Source organism: Nicotiana tomentosiformis, chromosome 8 (assembly GCF_000390325.3).
Source record: "Nicotiana tomentosiformis chromosome 8, ASM39032v3, whole genome shotgun sequence".
Lineage (NCBI taxonomy): Eukaryota > Viridiplantae > Streptophyta > Magnoliopsida > Solanales > Solanaceae > Nicotiana > Nicotiana tomentosiformis.
Window position 1 is genome coordinate 62,488,537 of NC_090819.1, and position 20,896 is coordinate 62,509,432.

Below are 20,896 nucleotides of genomic sequence, written 5' to 3' on the forward strand. Positions count from 1 at the left end.
TTCAGACATTTGTTAAAGCGTTAAAAAAAACCTTGCTTTTATGGAAAGTTTTGCTATTGGTTATTGTTAAGCGCAAAAAATAACTAGAATGCGCCTGTTATTTATAGGCAAGGCAACACACATAACGTAGTATTTAACCGCGCTATATATATTCACATAACGTAGTATTTAACTGCGCTATGCTTTGCGTGTTAAAGATGATTACGAATACAAAATAGCTTTTTCTCAGAAGGGCAGCTTTTTAGTTCGACAAGACAATACACATAACGTAGTATTTAACCACGATATATATATATATATATATATATATATATATATATTCACATAACGTAGTATTTAACCGCGCTATATATATTAACATAACGTAGTATTTAACCGCGCTATGATTTGCGTGTTAAAGATGATTACGGATACAAAACAACATTTTCTCAAACGGGCAGCTTTTGACAAGACAATACACATAACGTATTATTTAACCGCGATATATATATATATATATATATATATATATATATATATATATATATATATATATATATATATATATATATATATATATTCACATAACGTAGTATTTAATCGCGCTATATATATTCATATAACATAGTATTTAACCACGCTATGTGTATTCACATATTTATCAGAAATCTACCTTTAACTCAACTATTTTTGAACTATATTTATCAACTATATTTATCAAATATATTTACATATTTTTCCGTTTTTTAATCCAATACTATTTTTGATTACATGAACGGGAGGGAGAAATTCATTAATTTACTCAACTGAAAAATGTTAAATATCAATAAGATTTAACAACAATGGAAACATAATTTTATTTGATACATCTTGCAACATAAACAAAACATCTACTTATTACAACATAAACTCATTGATAGTTGGGAACATTAGAAGAACACCTACCACGAGCTTGATTACCACTGCCACCCAAACCAGCCGAAGGACATTTTCGACGGTCGTGTCCTGTTTGCGAGCATATACCACATTTGGGCGCATAAACGGTATCGCTAACATCCATTTGGTTCCGTATACGCGTTCTCTTCTGCACCTGTATTCGACGCAAATAGTCCTTGTTACACACCATTTTAAATGGTTCTGGCGGCCAATAATGCTCAGCACCCACTGGCTGAAACTGCCCACTATAGGTGTTTAAGTAAGCAGCAACACTATATTATTTATCAACGTAGTTGGTTGGCCCTAAACCTGTATGTTGAAAGCACCTGATGGCATGTGAGCACGGCATGTGGTAGATGGAGCATTTTCCACAAGAGCATAACCTTCTAGATTCATTTATGGTATGTACATTATTCCCCCGATTTTGATGGATAGCGGTGCGAACTTCAAAAATATTTCTGTCGTGATCATACTGCAAAAATGAATGCCAATGTGCTCGCCGGCTGCATTTCTCAAATCTCTTCATCGGCAGTGGCAAAAATTCAACACCCCTTTCCATCAATGACGTTGCAGCTGCAGTCCTTTTAACAAACCTCTCTGCCATCTGCTTGAATGACATCCACACCATGGCAGTGACAAGCAATCCTGTTACCAACTTCAATAACCCGTTGAAAGACTCTGACACGTTTGTAGTCAGAATTCCCCATCTTCTTCCACCATCCGCATGAAAAGTCCACTTCTGAAGCTCATGTTGCATCAACCAATGATAGGCTCTCTCGTCTTCCTTCCTGATAGATTCCATGTGCCTCCGAAATTTATGCTCTTGGTGGTCTGTTACTACCATCCACATCAAATCATGCAGATCCTTGTTGGGATGTGCCTTCTGGAAATTGACCTTAAAGTGCCTCACATAGTAACGGTGGTAGGCATAAGGTTCTTGCCATGCAGGCAAGTTCTCTACAGAACTTAAGATACCACCATGCCGATTAGATATTAGACAAATGCCGGAATACTGTTTGACAACGTGCTCTTTCAAATGGTTCAAAAACAGCGTCCACGTCTCTTGGATTTCATTGGCACAAATAGCAAACGCTAGAGGAAATATTTGTCCATTAGCATCTACTGCAACGGCTATCAACAGCTTGATATTATACTTTCTATAGACATGAGTGCCGTCTATGGATATTACCGGATGACAATGCGGAAAACCATCAATTGCTGGTTTAAATGCCCAGAACACGTAATTGAATATATATTCTGATTTTCTCGGACTACGCTCAAGCTTCCATTCAACAACTGTCCCGGGGTTAAAGTGTTGCAGTGCGGCCATGTACTTGGGTAGAGCTGTAAATGACTTATCCCAGTTACCATAAACAATTTCAAACGCACGTTTGCGCCCGAGAAATGCCTTTCTTTTGGTAATGGTATGACCATATTCCTGGTGGACTGATGTAATGCACTCTTTGATTTTATTCCTTATGGACGCTTCAAGGTGTGGAATAAGGACAAGAGAAATCAAGTCAATATCCAAGTTGTAGTGATTCCCATTGAATGTGTCCATTTCACATCTGTGAGTGGGAATATATTTACCCACTTTTCACAGACCCGTGTTCTTCTTGCTCACACGCAGCATCCAATGACAACCCGTAAACCATCTGCGACAAACAACCTTGTATACATCAGGACTTGACTCCCATACCGTCATCTCACGACACTCTTTTACGCTGTACATTTTCGCCGCCCTGCTTAGGCGCACTTTATCAGGAAAAAGCATGCCCTTTGCCAGCACCGTTGGTCTAGAATCATCCCACATTGCTGTCCGAATTTCATCAAAATCCCTTGTGAGAGCATCCACATCTGGCATACTTGGCAAGTTATCAAGGTAGGGAATCTTCCTTGAATGAAACGACACTTGGGACTCGTACACTCTTGGTCTAACGGGGGGTGGAGCATACTCCCTCGTCAAATCAGGTCCTTCATTCTTTTCCTCCTCGTCACCATCCTCAAGAGGGAAGGGTGTGTCATCTCCGGAATCATCGGCATTGTTGTCATAATCACTGTTCTCTTTCTCACTCTGTGCATCTGCCAGATCTCGATTTAATATGTCATCTTCGGGCAATTGAGTGAATACAGGTGGTTCAACTTGCTCGTTTTCACTGCACAAACAACAAAATAATAAGCTACTAAAATTAATAAATACTTTCCATATAGCTGTATCACTTCACTTACAAGTTGTAACGTGTTGACATTCCTTGATGGACATTATCATGTTGGTGATGACTCCCGGATGGACCACCATGATCCAACACACCAGAATTATGCATATTCTAACTGGGCGTGGGTTCATAACTTGTAAAAGTCATATTTGGCCGGTACCCCCTGTGGAATATATGAGTGTTAATACAAATTCAATACAACAAAAATATACATCGTAACACTAAGGAAAATTGAAGTTTACCACTCGTCTTGTAGATTATATAAAGCAGGAGAGAAATTATTCCCTCGCTCCTCATTCGCCCGTGGTGATAAGTTTAAATCAGGGCATACTCTTTCATCCGGAACCTGTCCGGCAAAAACTGCTCCAGAATAACCACCCGATGACTGAGGGTTATCCCTACTATGCGCAACCTCATTATTGCGAACGTCTTCGACCTTGACGTACATTTCCAACATTTTTATCACAAGAAATTCCTGGTATTCATCCGGAGTCCTCAAAAAATCCCTCAAAGTTTCATCATCGTCGATGTTAAACTCAGCGTAACAAGCAACCCCTTGCGGAGTGACAAAATACGGATATCTTCCGGTAACTTTAAGGTTCACCGAACGTTTCCTGACACTCATTTTATTACATAACAACGATATCAATCTATCGTACTCCATTGTAAGTGGCAACTTAACATGACACTGTGGAGATAAACTATAGCTCACAGAGTTATTCGCCACCATAACCTCACCCCTCAATATAATGAAACCCTTACTTTTCGCTCTTCAGACATTATGAAAAAATGCTTGAGAATTTAACAAGAAGAAAAATTTGAACGAGAGTTAGGAGTATTTTTGAATGGATTTTTGTAAAATCCTAACGCCTTTAAATAAGGCAATGCCTAGCTTGGTGGGCTGAAATTTTTTAGGTATAGCGCTCTTTTAAAGAGCGCTATATCTATTTGAATTATTGTTATGTCAATTAAATGCAGGAGACTTATTTGTGGGCCGACAAAATAGGTTTAGCGCGGTTATATACCGCGCTATGTATATAGCGCGGTTTAAAAGATCGTTATATATATATATATATATATATATATATATATATATATATATATATATAGCGCTCTTTTAAAGAGCGCTATACTTTAATGGCCAAAACTCCGTTAAAGCATAGCGCTCTTTAAAAGAGCGCTATGTATAAAAATGTTACTCTTTTTTTTAAACACACATTTTTGTCACACTTGTCCAAAAGAACCACAAATGGGTTCTGGACTCATATCAAACAACATTTATATCAGTGATGGAGCCGAGACTTTAAGATCTTAGATGCTCCTTTGCGAAGAGATCTAAAAGAGGAGGAAGAAGGAGAAGAACTATCTTGTTGGAGAAAAGGATGCTTGTTTATTATGGGGAAGGTTGGTTGAGTTGGAAAGGAAAAACTAGAAAGGAAAAAAGAATAAAGAATCTCATTTTGGAAAGAGAATTAACATCTTGTTTAGATAGGTGTTGACCATTGTTTCATAATTTATCCTTTTGTATTGTATTGTATTATACTGAATTATTTTATGAATATAATATTTGAATAGATTGTATCTTTTGATACCATTTAATAACATAATTATTATTTGATTTGACTGTATCATATTTTATCACAACCGATAAGTTTACTAAAATGAAAAATTATAAATAAAAATAAAAGGCGAGTCAAGACTTTTTTTCATAACATTTTCGAGTCAAATTGTGAAACCTTTGCAGAATTCGAAACCATATACGAAGCTCCTCATAATAATATTAAAAGAAAAATAAAATAAATATCATTTCATGTATGTCGTGTACAATCCCATTACTACAATCCAACATGACTATCCATGGAGCCTCTATTCTAAGGAATAAAATTAAACACCTGGGACAATGCCCAAACTAAAAGAAAATAAGAAACAACATGATAGCTACCACAGAATAGAAGTAGTGTCTCACAATATACCTCGGGAAGAGTCATCCTAGCCTTGTCCATACATCACATGTCACACCTCATCCTAAAATATGTAAGGTAAGACAGGCTTTGGAGAGGGGCCCGTGAGGCTAAGTACTATCGCACCTCTTTTTTCCCGGAAATTGTGGAAAGAAAGGAGTGTTCCCAATTAAAGTGATATTATTTGAATTTTGAATAGGGATTGATTTTATGGATTTTAGGAGTCGCCACTTGGAATTACTTGATTTCGTTGTTCCAAGTCACCGGTTATTAAATTCCTAATCAAGGAAAGTTTTTACTCTAATTATGGTCCGCGTACACAGAAGATTGGGTAAGAATTATTCTGTTAACCGGGGAGGAGGTGTAAGGCACTCGCCGAGTTTCGTGGTTTTAGCGCGGTTGCTTTAATAATTCACACTTGTCTCAATTAATCCCGAAAAGACAAGATTAGGAATGAATATATTAGGGACAAAGTGGGTATGGCTCCTGTGGAAGATAAGTTGGGGGGTCAAGGCTGAAATAATTCGGACATATGAAGAGGAGAGACTCTGATGCCCCAATTAGAAGGTGCGAGAGGTTGCCCATGGAGAGTCATAGGAGGGGCGGATGGAGGCTTAAGAAGAACCGGGGTGAGGTGATTAGGCATGACATAGCTCTGCTCCAGCTTAGCAAGGACATGACCGTCGATAGAAAGGTGTGGAGGTCGAGAATTAGGGTGGTGGATTGATAGACAGTCTAGAGTTTCACCTTGTCTTACCAGTAGTAGTAGTAGTAGTACTAGTCGGGTTTTTTTCCTATTCCTAGTACCTTATTTTTATACGGTGTGTCATTATTTTCACTAGGATTGACACTATTCTTGTAGTTTCGTATCCCTGAATCTCTGTTATTGCTCGTTGTATTATTTGCTTCCATTATCTTATTACCTTATTGCTGCTATTGTTTCTCTATTACTTCATTTTTACTGCTCTTGAGCCGAGGGTCTTTCGAAAACAGTCTCTCTACCTTCATAAGGTAGGGGTAATGTCTGCGTACATATTACCCTCCCCAGACCCCACTTGTGAGATTTCACTGGTTTATTGTTGTATTCAATGTTCTTAGAGATTTTATGCATTTCCACTTTTAAACCGCTTTTAATTTCTTTATTTATCGAATTATGGAAATTATCTTGAACAAGTCACGCGTACGTGCACTTGTTATGTTTGTATGTCCAAAACCGTTCCATGCGTATATGCCCACGATTCAAAATATTTATTATTATTATTATTTTATTATTTGAAGTTAATTGGTCAATTCGCGTTAACTCGCACTTGAATTTGGAGTTACATATCATAATTATGTCACAGAAATCGTACCCATAACCATTGTCGCGCCTCATTTTCTCGCGAAAGCGGGTTTCGACATTTGACAATTCTTTTAAATGGGTATTAAAAGAGAAGAGTTGTCGCCTAACGATTTTGAGGTGCGTTAGGGCCTCTATTTGCAAATAACTCTGTTAGAATCAGTCCAGGTCACCAAAGATCGGGTAAGGGCTCAAATTACCTCAAAGAGAAGGTGTCAGGTACTCTTCGAGGTCCATAACTGTAGGTCCCAGCCGAAATTCATGCTATGTGGATTATTAGATAATAACTGTCCTATGTGATCATATAAGCGAGGGCAATAAAGAGCTTAAAGGTTCTATTATGAACAAGTGTAAAGAAAATTGGATAACAGTTAAGTTATAAAGACGATCAGTACAAGTCTTTAGAGGTTACATGGTACAACTCAATTGTTCTAAATTCCACGACTAAGTGTGAACAAATAATCATATAAGGAAGTGGGGGGGTCCTAAATTTTTTAGCCTAAAGGATCACCCCGTGCAACATAAATAATACTCCGCAACTCCCTTAGGGTAGGGGTTGCTCATATTATTCAGCATGCACAAACTATCATCTCTTGCTACCTAATTACTATGTTAAAGTTGTTTACCTAAAGCGTTCTAATTCAATTCTAAACCGCGTCTTAGGCGTGCACTACCCGTCCCATGCCTATGGTCCAGGAGGCTTTGGACCTACTATTTGGGTGGTTCTATACTTTACTTAGGATCCTCAAAAATGATAATACTAGCACGCATTTAAAACATATAATACTTCACATAAAGACAACAAATGGCTTAAGTTCACCTCCACACACAAGCAAGAAATGCACGCGGTCATATTTAGGCAATGGACAATTTCAGAGTTAAGAAACATTATGGCCGTTAAGTCTTATAGGCATAATTTCTAGGTGATCCTGATTTTCAGCATTTGCACAGGCAATACTGCAGCTTTAGATCAACGAATTCGCAGCTTATAAACATTACAGACCCTATAGGCATGATATCTAAATGTTGCGGTAAGGCAGTGAAATAGCTTGAAAGCCCAGCATTAATAGCGTTAATTTTATAAACAGTTCTTCTAGGCGAGTGAGAGTATCCTATAAGTGAGGCAGTGTAAAAATAACAGAAAGCAGCTGATTAATTATTTAAAACCCTATAGTCATGGTATCTAGATGAGTATTATCAAAGCCATGCATTATTGTATCCTATAGGCATGATGTCTAATAGTTAAGCAAGGCGTTTGATTCCTATAAACATGTTGTCTAAAGCATTCAGTTGGCATGGAAACGGGTATAGCAATTACTCAAACTAATATGCTTCGAACAGTGTACAAGTATTTGGACAAATTAAGTGAGGTGTGTGATTCCTATAGGCATGACTTCTACTATTGTGTAGAAATAGAGCATGTCAAACAAAATAGCAAACAAAACATGTAGACCTTATAGGCATATTTTCTACCCCTTTAGGCAAAAATAGAATATACTCGTTTCCCCCAATTTCACTAACATCCCAATTGTTTGTTTACAAATTATTACATGCACAGATAATGAGTATAAGTACAAATATTACAAAAAGAACAACTGCAAACCAGAGAACAAGCCTAAGCAAAAGCAACCCAACACTGACTGGGCCTTCGACAACCTCACTCTTCACACAACCAGCAGACCTAAATCCCAAGCTTAGCAGAACAATAGAGTATGCCTGAATCCAGTACCCAGGTCCAACAACATATATGGCCCAATACCAGGCCCAAGGTGCATGACTTACTTAACCCAACTGATGTCAGACTTAACCATGCAAGTGACAACTACTCAGGGAATTAATTGAACAGCTTTTCGCACTTAGTTCTTAAAGTTGTATCTACCAGCAGTTCCAATCAAAACACATAGACAAGATCACATGAAATAATGACAAGTTTGCAGGACAAGTTCATGCTTGTATCCTCAGAAACAAAGCTAGAATGACAGGATTGACCATCATAGGCTAGTGAATTATTCTAACAAGAGTTTCAAACGTAAAATGATCTAGAGTTAGCCTAAAAGTACTTTAGATAAGAAACTTAAATATGAGAATCTGGTATAGTAGTAGACAAGAACAAGTGGGATACAATAGAATGTCTAACATGAGAGCACAGAGAACGTAACATAGCAGAACAAGCTCATGAGCAAATACTTAGTTGAACATGAGACAACTTTAACACGCTGAGTATCAGTCAATACCAGAAGCACTTATGGAAAACAAGTAACATGTCAATCAGGACATACAGACATCAAACTTTATACTAGTTGGCCACACATAGGAGAAAAGGCTAGGTATGAGGTTTTCTCAAGTAATATTGAAGAATACAGGATTGCACAAGTCAAAAGATACACTAGAACTCAAATAACATGAAAATAGGCCCTAGTTAATAGTACAACCTCAGAAACATAGCAGGTTGGGCATGAATGACTCAACAAGGTCTAGAACACATGAGTTGGTTATCATAATAATCCACAACAAAGCAGAAAGATAAACTCAGGGCAATCATCAGGTATTAGCATCGACATATCAGACTAAATAGGTTTAAGAGAACCAAAAGTCATTTACGCTAAACACATATGATAAGCATACACCATAATTATAACCTTAGGCAGGTTTAGATGCTAAGAGTATAGAGTCACAAGAATACTTAAGAGCAAACAAGGCTACAACAAGATGGAGTAGTAGGACATTGATTCATAGAAGTATCAGTGTCACAAAGCATAAATTTGAACGGAAGAGAATGAAATTGCTAAGGCAAAGAGACTTACCAGTTGCAAATTAATCAAACAAGCAAAATAAGAAGAACAATTTCAGCAGTGCTCTAATCGTCAGTAGCAAAAAGAGCAGCAGAATCCCAAAATCCTAGTGCGTCAGAGTTCCCAATGGTTTCAAGTGAACCCCGGGCAGTGCTCGCACTGAGAAAAGAGTAACAATCGAATTTCGGTGGCCTTGGATTTCAGCCGGCTAAGGTCTCAAGTTTAGAATAGTAGAATGAGTGAGCATGAGGGAGTAATAATCCTTAAGATTTAAAAATAGAATGGGGAAGAGGGTTTATATAGTAGTAGAGATTGAACGAACAAACAAGGAAATACAATCAATCAACACAAAAAGGAAAGAATATATCCCATGCATGCTCAAAATAACAGAGGAAGTGAGAACTACGAACCCTAGTTGGAGTCGGATTTAGGGCAAATCGTTCACAAGCCCCAATCACGACAGAATCACCGGAGACATACCATATACAAGAGAAAGTTTTCTCTTCTTAAGTGTATAGAACCACAATCGCATCCAGAACCATAGAATCAAAGCCAGATCTGTAAGAATCGAGCTTGCCATAAGTGTAATGGTAACGAAAGTTACCATAAATGAGTGATAGTAGCAGAAAAGGTAAGTATAATCCGCGTATGAACGCGTACAAGGAATGAATAAGAGAGAATCTCCATGGTCGGCTAGGGGTTAGTGTGAGAGTGGAGAGATGAGAGAATGCAGAGGCGGTTGGGTGGAGAGATGGGTCTCTAGGGTTCGGGCAAGGGTTATAATGAGAGGGGAAGGGCTATTGTGGACCGTTGATCATATAAGATCAACGGCCATGATCGAAAGAGAAGCGGGACGGGTCATGAGACGGGTCGCGACTGGGTTAAATGAAGAGGTCGTTTGGTTTGGGCTCTGGGAATTGGGCTAGGGATTTGGGGTGTTTGGGCCATTAATTTGGTCCGAAAATTGGCTTAGGATCGGGTTAGATTTTAAATACAAGAAATTAAGGGAAAATAATTTAATAAAATAGTTAAATATGTATCAAAAATATTATTTATGCAACTTCACATTTTAAAATAATAGATGAAGGTTATAAAAATATAAAAAATTATTTTGACCCTGAATGATAGAATGCAATTAATTGTAAAGTACATGCTATTATTGCAAAAATGCGTAAATAGTTCAAAAATGTAGATGTAACTATATAAAATGAAGTAAAATATTATAAAGCATATATGTGGGTGTAAATAATAAATTTGGATAATTAAGTAATTACAACATAATTTGAAGAAGTAATTAATAAATATTTGAATAATTTAAGTGCAAGAAAATCAATTTTAAAGCCTTAAAAATTATGAAAAATTACAGAAAGTACTTATCTGACTCTTGTAAATTGGTGATGAAGCAGAAAGGATATTTTGAAAATATACATGATATTTATAAAATATGAGGGCAAAATTGGGTATCAACAACCATGATGATTATTCTTGTTAATTTCGTGCCTAAAGCAAACTAACGATGTTATGAGTGTTTATTCCCTATGTTTGAGAATTTTGGTAGGTCAAGATTTATGGAATTTTGTGGAGAGGTTTAGATTTAGCTATTGGATTTATTAGCAAGTTCAATTATCTTACTAAGCTAGAAGGATTCGAATGATCTATTAATTTATAAGAAATGGGTTAGCTTATGAATTTATTGTTTTGGGCCATGACAAAATTAATTCTTTTGGCCCAAAAATCTAAACATTTTCTTTTCGAAATATCACTTCTTTAGTCATCAAAATTTTCTATCTTCCTTTCAAGAGTTATTAAACAAACAGAAGCAATTCAAATATCCCATGTTCAACTCCAAATAAATAACTGTGAGCCTATTTAGTAACTTCACTTGTTTTAAGAGATAATTTGACAAGCGCAAAACACACACTAAAATATGCTCGCTAGTCGAATATAGTATAATATAATATCGTATCCATAGGGATTGGAGTTAAATAATATTATCGTAGTTTGTAGCTAGATTGCTAATCAAGATAATCAACAGTTGAGAATTATGTGATACTAAAATTAACTAAGAATCTAAAGCTAATTGACGAATGACACTCGAACAAATGTAAGAAAGGAAGATATCAAGGGGAGAAAATATGAATTGATTGGATAGGTGCAAGATAAATGTCTGGGACTTAACTCTAGTTAATTCACTTCTAATGCTCAAGTGAGTCTCTCGAATTCACTCAATTATTAGTTCAAACATTTAGTAGAAACTCCTCTCTCGATTAAGTCTCAACCTCACAATATGAACCAATTTAAGCTCAGTGAAGATATGCAAGAATTCGTAGTGGATTGGTCTTTAGGAAAACCTCTCTGGATTATCCTCCTAACTAGGTCTAATCAACAATTCAACTAGCCTCTTTCGATTATCAAGTAGAATTAATGAATTCAACCAATAAGATAATGCAAAGATATCACAAGTTATGCCTCTCTCGATTACATGAACATGTGAATATAGATGCAACAGTTAAAACATCCAAAATGATTCAATACATAAAAACTAGAGTTATAATCCTCAAATAAATATCAATATACCAATTCCATCTAACCCTAAAGGGAACTACTCCATAGATATGGAGTAATTCATCACAAATATAAAGAAAAACATAAAATGATCCAAACTCTTGTCTTGAGTGAGGATTGAATGATGAATTCCTTGTGCTTTCGCTTCTCCACCTCCTCCTTAGCCTCCTTAGGTCTTAGATGTGTCAAAAATGCTTAAAATAATATTTTTACATGTATTTATACAAAGTAGGGTCGGGCCCAAATGAAAATACCTTTTCCTGCGTGAACTGGGATAATAGCTCTATAAATATTACACTGGCGCGCTACATCGGGTGACGCGCCACGCAGGGCGGTTGTGAGAAACTTCAGAGAGCTTGTTCTAATAGGCTTCAGGAAAATTGGGCAGCCGCGGCGCCCCACGCACCGCAACTGTGGGACTTTCTTTGAGTACGGATTTTTCTTGCTTTTTAGCTATCCCGACGTGGTTCTCGACCCCCAAACGCGATCCCGGCTTATTCCCTTGGGATTTTACTCAGACTTCAAAGCTCCAAATCACTTGAATTCATTCCATAACATCTACATAGCTCGGAATCACTCCTACAAGGCATAAAACACACAATTAGTTAAAAAAAACTAGCGATTAAAGCTCAAACTTAATTAAAGTGAAGTAAATTGGAGTGTAATAAATGACTAAAAGACGAGATTATAGCCTACCATCAACACCCCATACTTAAACCATTGCTCATTCTCGAGCTATCAAACTACACTTTATATAGACACAACCTTATTTAGCAACTCCCCTAACTTATTACACCAAGAATATTTAAAATAGACTAAACACAGTAGCGTAACATCCTCGCCTCAAGATTTGACTCAAAAGTACCACGCATTATTCACAACTCACTCACTTACTCAACATAGAAGTCAAGAATTACCTTTCCTTCATGAATTAGTGCCCTCATATAACAATAGAGAGTAGTTCCACATACGATCAAATTTAAGAAGAATTAGAAACTTCAGATAGAAAGAATTCACTCACTCTCAGAAACAACATTCATATGCCACAAAAGATGCACCATTGGCTTGCCCGTAGTGTACTAATCTACTAATTGAGTTCATTCAGTCAAGGATCAAGTAGGACTTTAACTGGTTGTAATGTAGGCTGCGGGACAGGTAGGATACATTTAGATATAAGAGTAACTACACCTCCCTAAGCAATTTAATACATACAATTTAACATTCAAAACCCCACACTTATGTCAAACCATACTCCGCCTTAACATCATTATACATTAACTCCCACTTCTTTAAGCACAATTACAGCAAGAATTACCACTTATAAAAAAATATTTTTCACAACAATACAATTATTTTTTTCTTTCTTTTTCAATTCAAGTGGCTCTTACTTTTTCAAAACAGTGCACCTTTCTCCTTATTTCATTAGTTCCACTCAAAAGCCAAACCAATCACCCCATACTTCAACTTTTATAAAGTTTATAACAAATTCAAGTTCTCATGAGAGGTCAAAGGTTCAAATAGATAGTCACTTCAAAACAAATGTGTAAGGCTTGTAATGTGGTTGCCAAAAAAATAAGATTACAGGCTAAAAGGGGTTAATTAAGATACATAACAATTAGGTGGGTAAGAGCATATAACTGGTTCAACACAGAAATGCCTAAATCACTTACAAGACTGAAAAACACTACTATTTTGTTTTGAAAACACATGGGAAAAGTTCTAGACATCAAATGCAATGCACAAAATATACCAAAACCTCACACTTACATAGCACATAACTCACTCAGGATCGGACTATCAAGACACTCTAGTCAAAGTAGTTAAGCAAAGTTAAGATCATACAATTTAAGGCACTTATACAAGAGTCAAAAATTGAGCCTAAGGCACAATTAAAGCACTCACTATTCTCAAGGCATAACCAAGTCAAGAGATATTGCCTTCAACTCAAAACGTAGCACAAGGTTTCCTACACCTAACAAAAACAAAAACTAACTACACCCGGTTCAAACAAAACCCTTGAAAAAGAACCGCGGCACGAAGAAAAATCAAGGGGAATTATTACACTACCTAACAAACTAAAATCTTTTTGTCTTTTTCTTTCAACTTTAATCCCTCAAGAAACCCGTCGAATGATATCCATCGTCGGGAAAAGTCAAAAATTTTAAATTATTATGGTTTTTCTCAATTTTCTATTTCTCACTACTAAAACAACAAAACTAAATTACTAACACAGATACATACAACATACAATTTTTCCTATCCCACACTTTAAGTTGTGGCATGTCCCCATGACACACGATTAAAAAGCATAAGGTAAAGAAAACTTCCCTGAATTTTCAGTCGGGGTCTGATTCCAAGTCGGGCTCCATTCCACACGCCCGAACTAATGCACACATCCATGCGGATAGCTTCTTCTCAGGCCTCTTGGGGTACACCCCACACTTATCTTTTCCACTCATTGCAGCCTTTACTTTCGAACCCTTCACCTTCCACTCAACACTTGCAGCTGGCTTCTCCTTTATTACCCCCGTCTCTACATTCATCTCGAATGTCACATTCTCTTCACCCACTCTAAGCATGAGTTTTCTATCATGTATATCTAAAATTGCTCTACCTGTTGCTAAGAATGGTCTTCCCAAGATTAGGGGTATCAACTTGTTCTCCTCCATCTTCACCACTATAAAGTCTACTAGAAATACAAACTTATCTAACTTAACTAAGACATCTTCCACTATCCCCTTGGGTGTTATAGTTGTTTGGTCTGTCAGTTACAAAGATATTGGTACAGACCTTATCTCTCCAAGCTCATTCTCCAGTTTTTTTGTAATTAGACAAAGGCATTAAATTAATTGAGGCACCAGAATCAAACAAAGACTTATCAAAATTAAGAGTACCTAACGAGCAAGGTATAGTAAAACTCCCTGGATCTCCACACTTTTGTGGGAGTTTGTTTTGCAAGATTGTGCTGCAATGCTCTGTGAGTTTGACTACTGATATCTCTTCTATCTTTCTCTTCTTTGTCACGATTTCCTTCAAGAACTTAGCATAAGCTGGCATTTGGGAGAGCACCTTTGTGAATGGCAAATTTACATTAACTATTTTCAGCATATCCAGAAATCTCTTAAATTGCTTGTCCAGCTTCTCTCTATAAAGCTTTTGCGGAATTGGTAAAGCATGCATATGCTCCCTATCATTAAATTCCTCCCTTCTTGAAGTTTCCTCTTTCTTCTTTTTCTCAGCTTCCTTCTTGCCTTTCTTCTTCTTATCAACTTCATTTTTCAGATGCTCATTACTTTATTTTTCATGTACCGCCTCCTTTTGGATAGGGGTGGGCTCTTTCACTACTTGTCCACTTCTCAGAGTTACAATATTTACCGTCTCCCTGGGGTTTCTTTCAGTATCAGCTGGCAGAGTACCTGGGATTCTCTCAGATAGGACTGTAGCAATTTGTCCCACTTGCTTCTCCAAATTTTGCAGCCATGTTCCAAGTTCTTTGATAGCTGCACCATGAGCATCTAACCTCTCATCTGTCTTGACAATAAAGGACTTCATCAAATTTTCTAGCCCAGGCTGATTGGATTGTTAAGGTTGAAACTGCTGCCTTTGCTGATTTTGGAAGCCTGGAGCTCCTTGTCCCTGGAATCTGGAGTTGTTTTGTTGCTATGCATCTGCAGTACCCCCCAGGTGAACTCCATGAAAAATCGGGGTTCTTCTGACCCATTGCATTGGAGTTATAATTTCCCACAACATTTACTTCCTCAGCTAAGGCGTGTCACTCATGAGTAGGGTGTCATCTTCCACATATATCACAAGCCGTGTTATTCTCACTTTGTATTGAATCTAGGGTGAGCTTCCTTATCTCTTTCGCCATGGCATCAAGCTGTACCTGCACAGATGTGTTAGCATCAACCTGGTGAACACCATTCACCCTTCTTCTTTCAGCACTTTTAGAGGGCCATTGATTTGCATCTTCAGACATTTCATCGAGAATAGTGACTATCTCCTTTGGTGTCTTTTTCATCAAAGGACCTCCAGCTGCATTACTCAATATTCCACGTGAGGCCGGGGTCAAACCATCCCAAATATCTTAGAGTTGCATCCAGATTTCAATTCCGCCAGGTTGACACTTTTGAATTAATTCCTTTAACCTCTCCCATGCTTCAAACACAATTTCAGTATCTTTCTGGCAGAAGTTATGGATCTCTCTTCTAAACTTTCCCATCTTAGCTGAGGAGAAATATTTATCAAGAAATTTTCTGGTCGTCTCCTCCCATATTCTAATTGATTCCTGGGGCAAGCTTCGAAGCCACTGCTTTGCATTGTCTTTGAGAGTGAAGGGAATGCCCTTAAGTACACTGCATCTTGTGACACACCATTATATTGAAAGGTGTTCATAATCTCCTCGAAGTCCATCAGATGTGTGTTTGGATCTTCATTCATCTTCCCTTTGAAGACACAACAGTTTTGCATAGTTTGGAGCAACCCTTGCTTCAATTCGAAACTGTTCGCAGCCACTGGAGGTGGTCTAACACTTGATAAGCCTTGGTTGTGAACCGGTCTAGCATAATCACCAAGTGGTCTCCGAGCACCCAAAGGTTGATTCTGAACAATTCTCTGATCCCTCTCCCCCTCATAGACAAGTTGTGCATTCCGAAGAGCTGTTTCCTCGGCATCCCTTGCAGCCTTTTCAGAATGAAATGTGTGCACTTGGTCATCCGGTCCACAATCACCCAAATAATATCAAACTTTCTCGAAGTCCATGGGAGCCCAACTACAAAATCCACGGTGATACACTCCCATTTCTACTCCGGAATCTCAAGCCTCTGAAGCAATCCGTCCGGTCTCTGATGCTCATACTTCACCTGCTGACAATTTAGGCACTGAGCTACAAAACCCACTATGTCTTTCTTCATTATCCTCCACCTATAGTGCTGCCTGAAGTACTGATACATCTTTGCAGCACCCGGGTGAATGGAATACCGCAAACTGTGGGCCTTCTTAAGAATCAACTCACGTAGCCCATCGACATTGGGTACACAGATCCGACCCTACATCTTTAACACCCCATCATCCCCAATAGTAACATCCTTGGCATCACCGTGTCCTTAAGGAAAAGCAAATGGGGATCATCATACTGACGCTCTCTGATGCAATCATATAAGGAAGACTGAGAAACCACACAAGCTAGAATCCGACTGGGCTCCAAAATATCTAATCTCATGAACTGGCTGTCCAAGGCCTGAACATCTGACGCAAGTTGTCTCTTACCAACAGGAATAAATGCAAGGCTACCCAGCCAAATCAACATTATCATCATCTCCCGCCATAATTTGTTTGGTTGAGGATTGCCTAACCTTTTCTATATATTCTCATGGAGATTTCTTTCCTTCCTTGGCTGTCGCTGTTGTTTCTCGATTTCTGGTTCGTATGGTAGCACTTCCTTCCCTGAAGATTGAGTCATGCACCAACTTAACCTGCAGCCTACGCACAGTTAAAGAACACCAAGCGTAAAAAGGGAAAAATAAAATAAAAGAAAAAATCTTGAATTAGCACTACAAACTATTTCAAACACTATTGATTGCCAATCCCCGACAACGTCGCCAAAATTTGACGAGCGCAAAACACACACTAAAATATGCTCGCTAGTCGAATATAGTATAATATAATATCGTATCCATATGGATTGGAGTTAAATAATATTATTGTAGTTTTTATCTAGATTGCTAATCAACATAATCAACAGTTGAGAATTATGTGATTTAAAACTAAAATTAACTAAGAATCTAAAGCTAATTGACGAATGACACTCGAACAAAAGTAAGCAAGGAAGATATCAAGGGGAGAAAATAGGGATTGATTGGATAGGTGCAAGATAAATGTCTGGGACTTAACTCTAGTTAATTCACTTCTAATGTTCAAGTGAGTCTCTCGAATTGACTCAATTATTAGTTCAAATGTTTAGTAGAAACTCCTCTCTCGATTAAGTCTCAACCTCACAATATGAACCAATTTAAGCTTAGTGAAGATATGCATGAATTCGTAGTGGATTGATCTTTAGGAGAACCTCTCTCGATTATCCTCCTAACTAGGTCTAATCAACAATTCAACTAGCCTCTTTCGATTACCAAGAAGAAATAATGAATTTAACTAATAAGATAAATCAAAGATATCACAAGTTATGCCTCTCTCGATTACATGAACATGTGAATATAGATAAAACAATTTAAACATCCAAAATGATTCAATACATAAAAACTAGAGTTATAATCCGCAAACAAATATCAATACACCAAATCGATCAAACCCTAAAGGGAACTACTCCATAGATATGGAGTAATTCATCACAAATGTAAAGAAAAACATAAAACGATCCAAACTCTTGTCTTGAGTGAGGATTGAATGATGAATTCCTTGTGTTTTCGCTTCTCCACCTCCTCCTTAGCCTCCTTAGGTCTTAGATGTGTCAAAAGTGCTTAAAATAATATTTTTACATGTATTTATACTAAGTAGGGTCGGGCCCAGACGAAAATACCTTTTCCTGCGCGAACTGGTATAATAACTCTGTAAATATTGCAGAGGCACGCCGCATGGGGTGACGCGCCACATGAGGCGGTTGTGGGAAACTTCACATAGCTTGTTCTGACAGGCTTCGGGAAAATTGGGCAGCCGTGGTGCGCCACGCGCCGCGGTTGTGGGACTTTCTCTGAGTACAGATTTTTCTTGCTTTTTAGCTATCCCGACGTGGTTCTTGACCCCCGAACGTGATCCCGACTTATTCTCTTGGGCTTTTACTCAGACTTCAAAGCTTCAAATCACTTGAATTCATTCCATAACATCTGCATAGCTCGGAATCACTCATACAAGGCATAAAACACACAATTAGTACAAAACACTAGCGATTAAAGCTCAAACTCAATTAAAGTGCAATAAATTAGAGTTTAATAAGCGACTAAAATATGAGATTATAGCCTACAATCACAAATCATAAACTACAATCAGTAATCTTTAAGGCGTGCTAACACACAATTTATGGAGACATTCAAGAACTTTCAAACAGAAAAAAATATACTTTTTGCCAAAATATTTATCCACTAATAGAGTAATATAAAAATAAAAGTAATTAAGGAACTGGACCTTTTATGAAGCAAAAATTTGTTTTCCAATTGATTGAATTAAGAAAGCTCCTTGAACAAAGTTGTACAGCAGAGACAAGTATTGGACAAAAACTTCGAGCTAATGAATCCAACAGACTAGGCAAGGCGACGAACAAAATGAGCTCAACCAACAGGAACCTTCGGCTAGAGAACTCCCACGTCGACCTCGGCGGACTCAATCCTGTCACTGGGGTTTCATGGCTGCATTTTCAGCTATTTTGGGCTGTGGAGAGGGCATTTTTGGATTGTTTTTGCTGGGTTTGAGGTCTGTTTGCGTTCAAAGTTTTGTGGTTGTTGACGGGCGATTTTTGCTGGTTTTTTGAGTGTATTGGAGCTGATTTTCAGCTGGGTTTAAATGGTGCTTTAATGGAAGAAGATGGATGGTGAAATAGGGTGTTTTAGCAATGAAATAGTGGTTGTTTTATGATGGTTTTAGGTAGTTTAAGGTTAAGATTTGGGGCTCTAATGGAGGTGTGATGAAGAAGCAGTTGCCGATGCTCTCTCCTTGAAGAATAAGGTGCGACTGCTCAAAATTTATAGCTGCTAGGTTTTTTTTCTCCCCTATTTTTGTTCCGTGTTTCCATCCCCTCTCTTTTTCGTTCCCAGATCCTTTTTCTCTCATTTTGTTCCCTCCCCCCTTTTTTGTTCCTTTTTTTCTTCTTGTTTTTCCTTCAATTTCTTTATATGCTCTATCTATCCTCTAGAGTGGAGTATATTTTCCTCTCATTAATAAGGAGTTTGAGGAGCTTGGGGTTGTCAGGGTTATTTTGGAAACAATGAAACATTTTTGCAACGCACGTAATTTCCACAGTTCTGACCTAAAAAATACCGTTCTTTGTCTAGGTTTTCAGATTTACTCAATTCCTCTCCGACTTTCCTCTGTCTTTTAAATCTTCTCTCTTGCGGCTCAATTTTTGTATGTTGGTTGTGTAGTTATAAGGTGACTTTTCATTTTTTCCTTCTTTGTTTAATTGAGTAAATTGTTGGTTAAGACTGTTTGTGAAATTACATACAATTTCATCTTCATGGGGTTAGTATAATATCTCTATTGTAAAAAGCTTACGGTATTTAGTTAGTAAAATTACACAAAGGAAAAACGGTACTCTCATGTCTCTTAATTTGATAATAATAGCAATCCTATTGCCGTAAAATTAAGAGAGAGGGTCGTTGGCTATTTAATCGGGGGTTTTTCCCTTCATCTCTATTGTAAAAAGCTTATGGGATTTTCGTATTCCAATTTGCCTTTTGTTTTATGACAAAACTGCCAAATATGGTTACAATAAGAAACTTCTTAAACCCCAGTAATATTAAGTCATAAGCTTTACAAGGAATACATTACAAGTCTCAAAGCGTACATGTAACGACTCGATCGGTCGTTTTATGTATTTGAGCCCTGTTTTCCCTTTTGATGCTTCACACATGTGTATTTGCAGTTTTATGACTTACGGGGTTGGTTAGTTTCGTTCCGAAAAGGTTTTGGGTTGATTTGGACCCTTTGATTCTTGGTTTAGAAGCCTAAGTTAAAAATGTTGACCAATGTTTAACTTTTGTGAAAGTGACCCTGAAATGGTATTTTGATGGCTTTGATAGGTTCGTATTGTGATTTTGGACTTAGGCGTATGCCCAAAATCGAATTTGGAGGTTCCTAGGTTGATTTGACTTATTTTGCCGAAAGTTTGCAATTTGAAATTTAGAAGTTTTTCTAAGTTTGACCGTAGGTTGACTTTTGTCTATCGGGTTCGGAATTTGATTTTAGGATTTGGAATAGGCCCGTTTTGCTATTTGAAACTTGACTGAAAAATTTGGTGTCATTTGGAGTTGATTTGATAGGATTCAGACGCTTGGTTGCAATTCTAGAGGTTCTTGAATTTTTCTTTGAAATTCATGCGTTTTGAGGTTATATTCGTAGTTTTAGATGTTATTTTTGTATTTTGATCACGCGAGCGAGTTCATA

General features: G+C 37.5%; 1 protein-coding gene and 1 pseudogene across 1 annotated transcript; one reads left to right on the forward strand and one right to left on the reverse strand.

Moving 5' to 3' along the window:
• Positions 1–14,124: 14,124 nt before the first annotated feature.
• On the reverse strand, positions 14,125–16,740 carry LOC138897575 (uncharacterized). Its single transcript, XM_070183559.1, has 6 exons — positions 16,651–16,740; positions 15,937–16,471; positions 15,675–15,823; positions 15,205–15,319; positions 14,707–15,057; positions 14,125–14,549 (listed from the first exon to the last, which is right to left on the reverse strand). The coding sequence occupies exons 1-6, from the start codon at positions 16,738–16,740 to the stop codon at positions 14,125–14,127; spliced, it is 1,665 nt and encodes a 554-aa protein (XP_070039660.1).
• On the forward strand, positions 15,906–16,004 carry LOC117280839 (small nucleolar RNA R71; annotated as a pseudogene).
• Positions 16,741–20,896: the final 4,156 nt, after the last annotated feature.